The following is a 15,417-nucleotide window of genomic DNA, read 5'->3' as shown; positions in this document are numbered from 1 at the left end:
CAGCTAGCGAATGTTCTCACTGACAGCAACACATACATGAGTAGCGCTGTCGCTCCAATGTGCTTCAAGACCACCACCATCGTCTCTGTACCGCTCAACTGATGCCGTCTTTGAGCTCGGCCAATCAGCTCTCTCTAGACCTCCGGCTGTGAAAGGTTACAGCATCACCCGGGGTTTGAACCAGCGATTTCTGGATGATAGGGCGAGCACTTTACCACTGCGCCACTCGGAGGCCACATACAGACTCTTAACTGGTATTCCACAGGGCTCAGTACTTGGTCTTGTTCTCCCTCTAAACCTGGTCTCCTCCCTCAGACACTCAGGTTTCCACCCAGGTCTCAGCTAGTCTGGCTTGTCCTGGATGACAGCTCATCAGCTGGAGCTCAATCTCAGTAAAACCAAACCCTTGTTCGTTCCTGGTGATTCATCACCCGGCCAAGACATTGTGCAAAAATCGGATCACTCCTTCAGCCCCTGCCCGCAATCTTGGGGTAACTGTGGACAATCATCTGTCCCCTTCCCCACACGTCGCTAACCTTACTCGCTCTTGTCAATTTCTTCTTTACAACATCAGAAGAATCCGCCCATTTATTCTTCACAGGCCACTCAGAAGCTTGTTCAGTCCCATGATATTTCAATTCCGGACTACTGCAACTCTCTCCTGGCAGGTCTGCCTCTGTCCACCATTTGTCCTCTGCAGCTGATCCAGAATGCAGCAGCACATCTCGTCCTTAACCTTCCCAAGTTCTCCCCTACCATCCCATTTCTCCGCTCTCTGCACTGGCTTCCTGTAGCTGCCCACACCAAATTCAAACCCCTGATGCTCGCCTGCTGATACTTCTCAGCTCTAATCACAACACGCACTGCAGCACGTTCCCTCCGATACTCCAGCACTGCTCGCCTCGTCCCGCCATCTCTCAGGGATCGAGGAAGACATTTATCCAGACTCTTTGCTGTTCTGGCACCGAGGTGAAAAGAACTTCTTCTAGATGTCCTTACAGCTGAGTCTCTGGCAATCTTTAAACGACGACTTAGGACATATCTGTTGCTTTAGTACTTGGGCTATGTAAATAAGAGGAGCAGAACGAGTATATCAGGACTAATATTTAATTTAATTTAATTTGTATAGCGCTTTCAACAATAGTCATTGTCGCAAAGCAGCTTTACACAATCAAAAGAATTATTTAAGTTTGTATGGAATGTGTATAAATCAGAATAATCAGATTGTGATCAATAGCGGCAATAGAGATAATAGTGGGGGATTTGAGTGGCAGGGTGAGGGTGAGGTCAGTGAGGAACTAAAATGACCCACCTGCTATGAAAGGAGAAACTGCTGAATTTAGTGACTAACAGCAACAAGGTCATGACCTGCACTTTAATAACGCTCTGGACAAACACACTCGACCACGCCCCCTACACACCTGCACACTCCCTCTAAACAGGGGTGCGTGGTGGGAGGACAGAACTTAACAAATAAATACACAAGAAAAATTAACGGATAAGTAAGTTAGAAGGGGTGGGCCTTAAAGAACGACAAAATGAAATAAAAACAGCAAGTGAGTGTGAGAAGAAAAGAAGGACTAAAACAAAAAAGAAAATTAGAAAAGTGCAAATAAAAAGAAAAGAGAGGGATGGATGAGGATATACAAGAAGAATGACAAAAGAATGAACAAAGACTAAAAACATAGACAAAGAAATAAGACAGTGGAATTAAAGGCAGAAAAAAAGATAGAATGCAGAAAAGAAGGGAAAAAAATGGAAAAACTGCAGACAAATTAAAAGAAAGGGAAACAGAAATGTAAAAAGAAACAGCAATTAAAGAAGAGAGACTAGAATTAGAGAAAGGAAGGAGGAAAACTAATCAAGAGAGCAAAAAAAAAGAAAGAAGAAAAAATATGGACAAGGAAACTTCAAGCAGAATAAAAAAAAAGAAAGAAAGAAAGCTGACCAGAAGCAAGAGGACAAACACTATAAAATGCAGAGCTGCGTGAGATACAGCGCCTCCTCTGGTGTGTTGGAGAAACGAATTGGAAATAAATTAAAAGCACAGCTCTGCCCTCTAGTGGACATTACAAAAACTACCGGAGGAAAGAGAGCAAAAAAGGGGTTAAAAAAAGAGGTAAGAAGGTAAAAAAAGTAAGACTACAGATGAAAAATACATTTAGTTCGTTTGAGAAACTCAGACACTTTTCATTTTAAAAGCATTTTATTTTTTTCTGCAACTGTTCCTTTAAAAGTGGCCACAGAAAGAAGAAGCGACAGAACAAACAGATGAGTAGAAAATTTTATTCACTATCATTTTTTTAAACAAAGCCAGAAAACCCAGAGTTTTATAAACCGGATGATCGTCCAATGTCACCTTTGTGCAGTAATGAGTTCAGCGTGAAGGTGAGGTGCACCTGAGCAAAGCAGGTGAACGTGTGAGCTGTGACCACGCCCACTTTTACAAAGCCTTTAAAAAAAAAAAAAAAAAAAAGGACATAAATTCCACAGAAATCCAAACTGCATGTGTTCGACCGTCTCTGCGAGCAGCGACTCCTGCGTTCATCATCAGAGGGAAGTTCAGATTCTCAGGCTTCAGGGTGAAAGAGCTGAAATGCTGAGGTGTAAGTGCTACTCCTTATACTCCAGGAACTGCTGAAGTCTCTTCTGATGCTCCGCCGACATACTGACAGCACTGAGACAAACACAGGAAGGACAAACATTGGTCAGCTTCACATCATAACACTCAGCATTCTAAAATACAAAATAATAATCTATTTTAAAATACTCGAACGAGCACCTGGATGAGTGCTCTGAGAACACTCTAGTGGGTGTGACCTAATATTCTAATGAGTGGCTTGATTGGCATCTCCGAGAGGTCATGGAGAGTTACTGGACGGTGTGTGCTGAGAGATTCTACACTGAATAGCAGGTTCAGAGCTTCTGTAATCACAGGGAACTAAAGTACACGAGTATCTGGTGGCTGAGAACTGGTGAGACATCGGAGCAGATTGTGAGATGTAGTAACAGTTGAGAGCTCAGTGACGAGTCATGACAGATCTTCAGTCAGTTCCCTGTTAGTTCTTAGCCAGTTCCTAAATCTTAGCAAGCTAATTAACCAGTTCTTAGTTAGTTCGTAACCAGCTCACAGCCAGATCTGGGTTATGCAGCATGAATCCATACGACAGTCCGAGGTGTGTGACTGTGTGACTCACATGATTAAGTGATCAAGAATTTAAAATTTGCACAATTCTGCAAATGGTTCAGGAATATGCGAAAGGCCCTTTATGCTCATGCTACACTGACTGTGCTTAGCTGTTTCTTGTGCAACGTAAAGTGGGAGGGACTAATCCCGGGTAACGTGTAATTATAAAGATAATGTCACTCGTCAACACAGGTCGGAGGAAGCTTGCTCGAAAGCGTCCACTGGCTAGGTCGGCTAACCTCGTGATTAAGAGCTAATCTGCCGAGTGCTAGCCGAGTGAGCGAAAACTAGCGGGGTTAGCGTAAAAGCTAATTTAGAGCTAAAATGGAGACAAGCTTAACTAGCAAATTGGCGCTAACCTAGCAGGATGGAGCTAACAAATTTTGATCTAGATCACGATTAGTCTTGATCACTTGAGGTTAGCTGACCTAACCGGTGAACCTGACGCGAGTATAAACTGTGCTGATGAGTGACGACATGTTTATAATTACATGTTACCCAGGATGAGTCCCGCCCACTTTACACATACAAGATGACACTTACAGTTCGTGCGATGTAGACATTAAAATAAAAAGCGGTCAGTAATTCAAATGCCAAGCCATGCCCCAAAACAGACCACACCCCCGAAATAGGCCACACCCACAAACAACAATTCTACTGAGGCGTGTTTAATCTTGCAGCATAAATGGAGTGAATATTTACTGTAAGTGATCTCCGAAGGTGGTGGTAATCCTGTAGATGGCGGTCTTCAGAGCCGCTCTCAGAGCGAAGCGCAGCGTCTTGTAGGACGAGTCGCCCAGACTGCACGACGTCTTCCCGGGCTTACTGGAGGCGTGAGGGAGCTTGAAGTGCCGGTCCACGGCCTGGAACAGAAACGTTCTCATTTGAAAGCCGATAGAGTAGAAACAGAACAGGAACCACTGCAGGCTTTTACTAGTATTTTGGATTTCTCCCTCTGTACTTACCTCTTGCAGAGAGAGCATACTGCTGAGGATGCTGGGTAATGTAGTCTGCACCACTCCGTATTTGTCCTCAGAGTACGAAGCAGCCACCAGATGAGACAATCCTGTCAAATTAGGACAAACCAGCAGGTTTTATTTAACCCAATAAATACAATTATAATGATTAAATTATTATTTTAAAATTAATTATATTTATTAGTCGCCCCCCAAAAAATCCAGAACATTAGTCACCCAGCTACAAAATCCAGAACAGAACGCACATTTTCAAAAACTAAGCTCTGTTGTTTGTGGGCGTGGCCTGTGCTGAGTTTTTTTTTTTATGACAAACTAAAAAGTTAAGCGTTTAAAAGCTTAGCTAGTTTGTACTCCAACTAATTAGTTCCCGAGTCCTGAATGTATAAACGTACGAAAACTTACATTTTTATTGCAGTTTTGCGACCAAGTTTTTAGTTTCCTACTGAATTGTGTTTGCGTCCGAGTTTAATGTTTTCATTTTGCTGAAACGCTGCTATATAAAAATGTTTGTTTTTATTTGGACCAATTTTTTGAACAAATCAAAATGCATCAAAACATTTGTTACAGCTGTGAATTAGCAAGATGATAATCACAGTTTTTGTGGTTTGCTCTCATAAAAATAGTTATACAGGTTATTGTTTTTTTTCTTTTTGTCACAGTTCTACAAAAAAATATGGCTCATTAAAACCTGCATTGTTTTTCTGTAATGTTGCGTTAGAAATAAATGTGAGAATATTCCCCACCTTCCAGAGCCCAGATGTGCGCCTGGCTATTAGCAAACAGGGCCTGACTCGAAGCCTCGGACAGCTGTTTAAAATGAAAATACAGAATTATACACAAAGGAAAAGAAAAACGTCTTTCATTTGGAAAAAAACAACAACAACCTGGACTTAAACACAAAATAATAATTAACCAACACCTAAAGAATGAAGGTGAGAAAGGCACAAAGCTAAATTAAAGGAGCAGTATGTAATTTTCACTATCTTCTACTGCCTATAGAGGGCATGAGTAATTTTCAGGACCAGAAATACATTTGTAAAAAATGCAAAAAAAAAAAATTAAAGAAGGATTTGTATATCTAAATATGTGGCAATAAATTAATTACCACTTAATTACGATACGTAGCTGAATCTATTTTTTTTTTATCCAATCTCTACTAATCACTGAAAATTACCCAGTGTTGTTTGTGAGCGTGGCCCGTGCTTTTCTTTTTTGGATAAGAAACAGTTAGGCAGCTGTATAATTAAAAAAATTAAATCAAAAATTAGTGAACTCGCTGCTCTACATCACACATATACACAAAAAGAAAAGTCATTAAAGTGACTTAGAGTTTGGGGTTAAAGTCAAGCCACGATCACCGGTTCACACATGCAGCATGCTGATGCAGGTCGTTTATGCCTCATGCATTCATGTATAACCTTCTTACCTTATTAAATAAATACACAACCAGCACACGCTTTGCCAAGAAACCTTTAACCTGAACAGAACATTTTAGAGCAGGAAAAGCATACAGTCAATAAACTGTCCACATATACAGCATAACTATATCGAAATTAGTACACCTAATTATGCTGCAAGATTAAACACGCCTCAGTAGAATTGTTGTTTGTGGGTACAGAAATTAGAAAAAAAGGGAAAAAAAATTATAATTATTATTATATATATATATATTTTTTTTTATTTTTATTATTTTTTTTTATATAAAATACTAGTATCACTGTTGTCTCAAATCCAGGTTAAAAAGAATATAAATTTATCAAAAAAATAAATGAATAAATAAATAAATATATATATATATATATATATATAAATAAAGAGCAGCAGAATCACTGCTCTGAGACCATGCCAGTGGGTGGGGCCTAATATTCTAATGAGCAAGCTTGACTGATAGCCTTCTTTTTGAGGCACCACCGCTCATAGCATCAATCGCTATGCTAGCGTTCCCTCACAAGGTTAGAATTTTGATTGGTCCTGCTTAGCCCCGCCCAATTTCCCAGTTTCAATCAGAATTCCTTTTTCTAAAGTTACTCACTGTCAGATTTTATGGACAGTGTTAGAGGTGTGTGCGCGCGTGTGTGTGTGTGCGTGCGTGCGTGTGTTTCTCAGCACCTGTTCCTTCCTGTTTTGGAGCCACTGGGACAGAAAGCCTGGTTTCTTTTTTTCCGCTGGTTTGGGGGCAGGATCAGGAGACGGTAGTGGGCTCCCATTGGCCTGCGATTCTGTCATCAAATGACCATGTGTTACGTGACAGGTGACATTTTTTTCCAACCCAAAAACTCTAAAGAAAATATTTCACTGCCTCCCAGTGGTGTTGCTAGTGTACTACATCCCACTATAAAGCACATTCTATATTAATTTACTATTAATCGAGCACATTGACCAATAGCTGAAGCTTAATGAGAGTTATGGGCGTGGCCAGAGACCGAACAAGATCTCACCAGTGGACGTGCTCCATAATTTGGGGTTCCTTCGAGTGATGTGAGGACTCTGGACCGAGGCCCACCAGAGTCTTGGGGCCACCTGTGGGCTAAGTAGGGGTCTGAGGGCGGGGCTAGAGATTGAAGCATTCAGGTCGGGGGTAAATGGGGCGGTCAGGGGCGGGTTCACACCCCTCACTGCAGAACCAAACACCGAACCAGGAGTGTGGACCAGAGCACCGTGGCGAGGAGTCTGAGGAAGATCCTCTGTCCCAGACGTCACTGCAAAAAAAGGAATAAACATTATTATTATCATCCGGGGTGGGGCATTAAAAATGAAGTCATGAGTAAATGTTGCTAGAATCCCTAACATAGCTAGAACTAACGTCAGGAACATTGCTAATGTAGAGAAGCTAACATATCAACCCTAACTGACAACAAAGCTAGCAGACCTGCTGTCAAAGTTAGCATAACTAACCTGGTAACTTGTTGAAGCTCGCGTACCTACAGTCGAAGCTCGCGTACCTGCTACATTTACATTACAGCTTTAGGTTAGCCTAGCTAAGATGAACAATAAATGCAAGATTTCTAAAATAAGTACAGTGGGGCAATAAAGTATTTAGTCAGCCACCAATTGTGCAAGTTCTTCCACTTAAAAAGATGAGAGAGGCCTGTAATTTTCATCATAGGTATACCTCAACTATAAGAGACAAAATAAGAAAAAAAATCCAGAAAATCACATTGTAGGATTTTTAAAGAATTTATTTGCAAATTATGGTGGAAAATAAGATTTCGGTCAATAACAAAATTTCATCTCAATACTTTGTTGGCAATGACTGAGGTCAAACGTTTTCTGTAAGTCCTCACAAGGTTTTCAGACACTGTTGCTGGTATTTTGGCCCGTTCCTCCATGCAGATCCCCTCTAGAGCAGTAATGTTTTGGGGTTGTCGCTGGGCAACACGGACTTTCAACTCCCTCCAAAGATTTTCTATGGGATTGAGATCTGAAGACTGGCTAGACCACTACAGGACCTTGAAATGCTTCTTATGAAGCCACTCCTTCTTTGCCCGGGCGGTGTGTTTGGGATGATTGTTTTGCTGAAAGACCCAGCCACTTTTATCTTCATTGCTCTTGCTGATGGAAGGAGGTTTTCACTCAAAATCTTACGATACATGGCCCCATTCATTCTTTTCTTTACACAGATCAGTCGTCCTGGTCCCTTTGCAGAAAAACAGCCCCAAAGCATGATGTTTCCACCCCCGTGCTTCACAGTAAGTATGGTGTTCTTTGGATGCAACTCAGCATTCTTTCTCCTCCAAAGTTCTATTTTGGTTTCATCTCACCATATGACATTCTCCCAATCTTCCTCTGGATCATTCAAATGCTCTCTAGCAAACTTCAGAAGGGCCTGGACATGTACTGGCTTAAGCAGGGGAACACGTATGGCACTGCAGGATTTGCGTCCGTGGCGGCGCAGTGTGTTACTAATGGTGGCCTTTGTTACTTTGGTCCCAGCTCTCTGCAGGTCATTCACTAGGTCCCCCGTGTGGTTCTGGGATTTTTGCTCACAGTTCTTGTGAGATCTTGTGTGGAGCCAAACAGCTCAAACAGCCTTCCCAGCCTGGTGCAGGTCTACAATTTGGTTTCTGGTGTCCTTTGACAGCTCTTTGGTCTTGGCCATAGTGAAGTTTGGAGTGTGACTGTTTGAGGTTGTGGACAGGTGTCTTTTATACTGATAATGAGTTCAAACAGATGCCATTAATACAGGTAACAAGTGGAGGACAGAGGAGCCTCTTAAAGAAGTTGTTACAGGTCTGTGAGAGACAGAAATCTTGCTTGTTTGTAGGTGAACAAATACTTATTTTACAGAGAAATTTACCAATACATTCATTAAAAATCCTACAATGTGATTTTCTGGATTTTCTTTTCTTATTTTGTCTCTCATAGTTGAGGTATACCTATGATGAAAATTACAGGCCTCTCTCATCTTTTTAAGTTTGAGAACTTGGACAATTCCTGGCTGACTAAATATTTTTTGCCCCAATGTAAATAAATAAATAAATAAATAAGTGAGTGAATGAATGTTGTTTTTGGTTAGATGTGTTGGTCTAATATTGTTAATAATAAAAAGGAAATATTAGCCCCCCTAGTGTGTGTGTGTGTGTGTGTGTGTGTGTGTGTGTGTGTGTGTGATTTACCCGAGCAGGATGAGGAGCTCGATCTGGAGTGGTTCTCAGACGGTGGTTTCGCTCTGCCGTTAGACGCCACGACGTCGTGATGAGCGATGAGACGTTGCGTTAAGTCACTCAGCAGGGACACACACTCCTTACTGATAGCGTTCCAGTTGTGAGGGTGACCACCTACAGACACACACACACACACACACAGTGCTAGGTAATTGTGAAACACAGACACTAAATATGAATGAGGAGAACAATTAGGTTAAGACATTAAACCCTTTTAACCAGTAACCATGGAAACAACATAGAATTACCCGGAACAATTACCTCAGACGCGCTAGCTAACTCATGAGAAAGGGCACAGAATGATTAGCATCTACAGCTAATCCAACTCACACAACAGCTTGCTTTAACTGAGTTGTTTTTAATTGTTTCTATAACTTTTATCACAGACACAAAGCACGCCGTAACCATGGAAACTATACAGAATTATTCGGAATGTCCACTTTTACCTCAGATATGCTGGTTAACTCCAGAGGAAATGTACAGGACTAGTGTTATTACACTTAAACAGCGACAGCTAATCCAGATCTGCCGTTCTGCCTCTCTAGTTTTCTTGAATTTATTAACAACACATTAATGTTTATTAATATTATATTTTAGCTAGACACCCAGAGGAGCAGCGTTACCTGGCTGACTGAGGCTGAAGACTTCCTGTCTGCGTGAAGGGGAATGCTGGGAAAGCAACGCCAAATCCTGCAGAGCCAGAAACTAAAACCACAAACAAAAAATAAAAGAAGAAAAAAATTATTTTTGAGTTGAAAAACGAAGAATAAAGATTTTTAAGATATTAGCAATAGCACATACCTTCATGACCAAGACGTTATTTTCAGTCAGGACTTTAGGAAGGCACTCTTCTGCATCCTCGGCGAATGACGACTGCACCGGAAAACTGTATGGCTAACCAATAAGAGCGGATTTAGAACAAACTCAATTGGAACTAAATAAAAATCTGAAAATTGTACCTTTTTTGTAGCATGCGTTTCCATAGCAGTTTTATTTCTACTTACCAGCTCGGACTAGCATACCATTAATTCAGTTTTTATTCGATCAACTCAACTGATGTTTTTCATTAAAATCACATGACTAACTATACAATGACTAAAAACTGATTAGCACTACAGTTAAATTATTAAGACAAAAAAAAAAAAAGACTAAACATGGCAAGCGATAAAAAAAAAAAATAAAAAAAAAATCACAAACATGCCTTAAATTCAACTTAACCAAACAAGTAAATGACAAAATTGCACTAAATTCTGTTTAAACCGTAAACAAATTTGACTAAAATTTAGCAACTAATATCTAATTAAAATAAAAAAATTTAATTAAATGATTAAAACAATAATCTAACACAACACCTTAATTAAAATACCAAAATCTGACTATGACTATGATTAAACTGAACTTGACTAAGTGATTCAATTAGTAAAATTTGAATAAACGTTTAATCATTTGACCGGTTAGTGCAGTTCAACTCTATATTTGACTATAATTTAACTAAAACTAAACCAAATGACTAAACTGAAGTGCAATTCGACTTAAACTAACAACACATTACGTTTCTACACTAAGCGTCCTACATGCCGACTAAGGCAGAAACGACTCCTCTGTGAAACACACACCAGTGTCCTATAGTTGGTAAAAACACAGCGTTAGGAAGTGAGCTGGCTGCCGTGTACCTCTGTGGCGTAGATCCTGAAGAGCAGCACGGTGAGGTTCCAGATGAGCAGCAGGAAGGTTCCACTGATCCACAGCTGATAGAACAACAACACATCACACAGTCCTCCGAACGAGTCGAGAGAGCTCACAGAACTAAAACACACACAGAGAATTTGAAAACATTTTAACTGTGGTTTTGCCTCATCCTTATACTGCTCGGAGAACCGATAGAGAAAATGAACACTTGTAAAGGATTAACAGATCGCTGGAGCCCCCAGTGGGCAGACACGACTGGTACAGTTATCTGATGGAACACAAGTGCAAAATGACATCGGAGCTCGTCTTAGCTCAGTATCGAACCTGTCTAGGTGCAGACTCAGTGTGTTGCAGATCCACTTCCTGGGGATGTGTCCTACAAGATCAAAGACAAACAGTTAATTAAGAAAAAAAAAAGTTTTTTTAATGTTTAAAGTGCTTTTATTAATACTCACCAAAGAGAAAATAGAGGATGATGTAATTCCTGACAGAATATAGAGACCGAATAGCGCTGCACTTCACCAGCCACCACACTGAGCCTTTAAAGCGCATGTACTTATATTGCTGCAACACACACACACACATTTTATACACCATTAGCGGTAGTGACACTGACGGAGGTGAGAAAGGGGGTGTGGCCAGACATGTTTGGTTACATGCTGACTTCAGCTGCTAGTCGATAGCTCTAAATAAATTAACTAACTAATTAGGTTTCCAAAAAGTGCATTAGAATAAAATATATAATCTTTAAGATTTTTTTTACAATCAAAATACAGCAATTTGTCACTTAGCAATTTGTCACTGTTGAATGAATGGAAAATTATATACATCTCAAAACCAAAAAAAGGCTACCAAACTAGTTAAAAGAAAGAATTTTTTTTTTAAAAGACAGAGGAAAATGTAGATTTTATTTAATTTGTTGATTTGTGCTGAAACTTTATAAAGTTACACCAGATATACAGCGCACAGGGAATGAACAACAGTCTGAAACTAACAGAAATGCGTGTTTTGGATGTTATTTATAATTTTTAAGACCACAAGAGACACACCATAGATGTTTTAAATCATCAGACGTGATGGCGATCACGTGACTGTATAACACTCACAAATCAAATCTGACGGAGAAAAATAGTGAAGGAGGAGAATGGGAGTGCTCGTGTCTCAGTGCTCACATGACTGAACAAGTGCTCTGACATGCAACACTTTCTCATTTTAAAAAAATTATAATAAAATAAAAAAAAACCAGGTCACACCACCACATGATCACGCTTGCTTATGTGTCTCTTCACACTTAAACAGAAATAAAATATCACTTGCTTTTTTTTCGTTTTGTTTCTCCTCCTAATCAATCAGGTCGCAAGAAAAAACAAAGATCCAGGACAAGTTAGGGTGAACAATTATTATTTTTCTAAATGAAAAGCCTGTATGTACCTGTATGATGTGAAAGGAGACGTAGTGGATGTTCTGGACGACGCCCAGTAAGCTGTAAGAGTAGCCCATAAACGCTCCAGCCAGCAGCATGAACACGTGATACTCGTTCAGACACACGCCAACGCTGGCACTGTGGAGCAAACACACACACAGGTCAACATTTTGACTTCATATACATCACTTATTGTAAAGAAATATCCAGTGATACCAGGCGGTGTGAGGACACGGCGGCGTGAGGACATCTGATAGGAAGGTTCTGATGTCCACATTAATGTGTATTAATTAAGCATGCTGTACGTCTGCGTTATACAAACCACCATCTCTGCTCCGGAACAGTTTAAATGAAAAATTCAGACACTTCAAGATGATGTACAGTACTGTGAAAAAGTTTTGACCCCCTCATTCCTTCATATTTTGAATCCCGAATGGACAGACTTTCTTGTATCTTTAATGAGGACTTGAACAGTTCTCGCTTTCTGAAGGACTTTTTCAGTTTCAGAGGAACTTTTTGTTTCATTCTAGCATAAAAAAATCATTTAGGTTAAAGCATGAACCATGAAACCAACAGATGATGAGACCGGTGGTTAGTATACGGCTTACGCTGAAAGGTTGGTACTGAAATGAGGTCGCTGCTGTTACATGATAGTTACATAAACTATTAGTTTTTAAATGGTATCTTTAGGCACTTTGCAGCCTGTTCGCAGTAACACATTTGTTCCTGTTGTTTTTTACTGAATCTAAATCATTTAATTTATTTAAACTGAAGGAAGGTGAGAGGGTCGAGACGTTTGCACAGGACTATTTGTGTATGAAAAACTTTACAGACTAAAACATCTGTACATGGTCTGATTAATAATAATAAGAAGAAGCAGAAAAGGATAAAAAATATATCTCTTCATTAATTTCATAATTAATTTTCCGTAAATGCATAAAAAAACATCTATAAATTCTGTACATGCTTCTCTTTTTGGTATAAAAAATAATAAATTGTATAAAACTTAAAATAATTATTAGTTTAGCAATTTACTTGATATTTTTTACATATGATGCTCATTTAATAAAAAAAATAAAATAAAAAATCAAGTATCACCACACTGACTCCAAATTATTATTATTATTACAAGTTTGCATTTAAGGTTGTAAAATGTTGCAGTTCCTCTATGGTCCTAAACTAAACACACTGGCAGACAGCACAGCGGATTTTTTGCCAAGTTTGACACAAACTGAGATTTAAAACAGTTAAGAAACAGTAATAAATCGAAGGTGTGTGTGTGTGTGTGTGGCTGTGAGAGAGAGAGATCACCTCTCGCTGTGTACACAGGGAGAGTGGAGCATCTGATAGCGTCCGCCGGCCATGACGCACACACACCACATGAGCAGCATGCCGGCTGAGCAGTGCACCAGAGAGTGAAGACAGCGGCGAGGGTGGAGCACTTCAGCCAGGAGCGCGACCCGAGAGCACGGGATGGAGGGAACGACTGGGGAACAAGAAACAAACACGATCAACCTGGGCACTTCCTATGTGTGATGATAATATTTATGATGATGATGATGATGATGATGGAGTTCTGACCCGTGTAATACTGCAGGTTGAAGAAGGCGAGAAAAATAACAGCTGCACAGAGGAGGAAGACAGAGAAAACCATACTCGCCTCTGTGAGCAAACCCAGACATCCTGAGAGAGAGAGAGAGAGAGAGAGAGAGAGATGAATAAAACATGAGAAACAAATAGAAAAATCTCAGATAAAAAAAGTCTAATATTGTATCAGGAGGTGACTGGTGATCCTCAGTCCTAGTGTGTGCGTGTGTGTGCGTGTGTGTGTGTGTACCTGAGAGCCAGTGTGTGGGATGAAACACACTGAATCTGATGAATAAGATGAGCAGACAGATGATGGGAGGCAGCAGCAGCACTGACCAAACTATACTCGCTACAGCTCTCCATTTCAACACCTGAAACACAAACACACACAGACACACACACACACACACACCTTTTATGGTGTTATCTGTACATTTAAAACATTTTTACGGTTTATACTACTACTACTAATAATTATTATTATTATTATAATTATAACACTTGAAGTCTTTTTCTGCTTTCTAAGGCATGTTCTCATAATGACAGCAGAATACAAAATTCTTTTTCACTCAGTCTCACACACACACACACACACACACACACACACTTTAACCTAACATCACTAAACACTTTTTAAAACACAGAACTTCTAGCAATAATCATTACAATAGTAGATATTAATCTGTTTACTTCAGTACATATTCCAGCTTTAAGAACCTGACATACTTTAAACGATGAGATTTTTGTAATTATGTGATATTTACTAAGTTAATGTTTTATTATTAATATTATTATGATTATTATTATGATTAATGATGATGGTTATTCTTCTATTTCCATAATTTTCCTCTTATTTACAACATGAATTGACCTGAATCTCAGCTAAACCTCTGGAAAAATCCTTACCTTCCGTATAAACCAGCAGCTCTGACGAAAGGAAAACATTTTAAGCGATAATTATATAAAAAATAAACTTTGTGCCTTAAAGAACTTCACATTTCCACACTGAGTTTTCAGAATCGCGAGCGTGATTGTGCGACATTCCGCGCCACTCATTCGAAGGCCCCCGTGAGGACCCCGGGGAGGGGGGGGGGGAGGGAGGGGTGGCTACAGAGAGCGCCTGAGCAAAAAAAAAAAAAAAAAAAAAAAAATCCTTAAATTACATTTTATTTAATTCAATTTAAAAGGGCTCTTTTGCACCTTTTATTGACCCGAATTTATTGTAATGCTGATGACTATTTTTTATATTTTATTTATATATATATTACATTTATAAATTATTAGTATAAAAACAAAACAAGCAAAAACAATTAATCAAAAAAAGAAAACAAACTAACAAAAAAATCAACCAACCAATTAATAAAACAAACAAATAATAAGTCAATCAACCAATAAATCAACCAATCAAGTAATGTATCAATTAAACAACCAATCATCAAACAAATATCCAATTAACCAATCAATAAATCAAACAAATCAATCCATCAACCCACTAATCAATTAAAAAAAACAATCAATAAAGCAATCAATCAGTCAGTCAATTAACCAACCAATCAATCAATCAATCAATCAATCAATCAACCAATGTATCAATCAAACAAACAACCAAACAATTAATCAACCAATCAATAAAGCAATCAAATAATTAATCAAACAGTCAATCAAACAACCAATCATCAAACAAATATCCAATTAACCAATCAATAAATCAAACAAATCAATCCATCAACCCATTAATCAATAAAAAAAATCAACCAATCAATAATGCAAACGATCAGTCAATCAATCAATCAAACTAATAATCAATTAACTGACCAATAAATCAAACAATTAAACAGATAGTTAATCAATCAAACAATCAATTAAACAAACAAAAAAACTGTTCATGTC

General features: G+C 39.0%; 1 protein-coding gene across 2 annotated transcripts; it reads right to left on the bottom strand.

Moving 5' to 3' along the window:
- Positions 1-2,272: 2,272 nt before the first annotated feature.
- On the bottom strand, positions 2,273-14,568 carry ndc1 (NDC1 transmembrane nucleoporin). Of its 2 annotated transcripts, XM_053506765.1 has the most exons (18): positions 14,434-14,568; positions 13,778-13,898; positions 13,522-13,623; positions 13,252-13,426; positions 11,949-12,078; positions 10,973-11,081; positions 10,842-10,893; positions 10,502-10,634; positions 9,630-9,722; positions 9,452-9,533; positions 8,781-8,942; positions 6,603-6,863; positions 6,274-6,383; positions 5,591-5,641; positions 4,908-4,971; positions 4,153-4,253; positions 3,890-4,050; positions 2,273-2,677 (listed from the first exon to the last, which is right to left on the bottom strand). In XM_053506765.1, exons 1-18 carry the CDS (start codon positions 14,470-14,472, stop codon positions 2,614-2,616), a joined length of 2,010 nt encoding a protein of 669 aa, XP_053362740.1. In that variant the 5' UTR covers positions 14,473-14,568; the 3' UTR covers positions 2,273-2,613. The 2 variants fall into 2 exon arrangements, with proteins under 2 accessions (XP_053362740.1, XP_053362741.1); XM_053506766.1 differs by lacking the exon at positions 5,591-5,641.
- Between the last annotated feature and the right edge of the window lie 849 nt (positions 14,569-15,417).

The sequence above is a fragment of the Clarias gariepinus genome, chromosome 11 (assembly GCF_024256425.1).
Source record: "Clarias gariepinus isolate MV-2021 ecotype Netherlands chromosome 11, CGAR_prim_01v2, whole genome shotgun sequence".
NCBI lineage: Eukaryota > Metazoa > Chordata > Actinopteri > Siluriformes > Clariidae > Clarias > Clarias gariepinus.
This window is presented reverse-complemented; position numbering and strand designations above follow the sequence as displayed.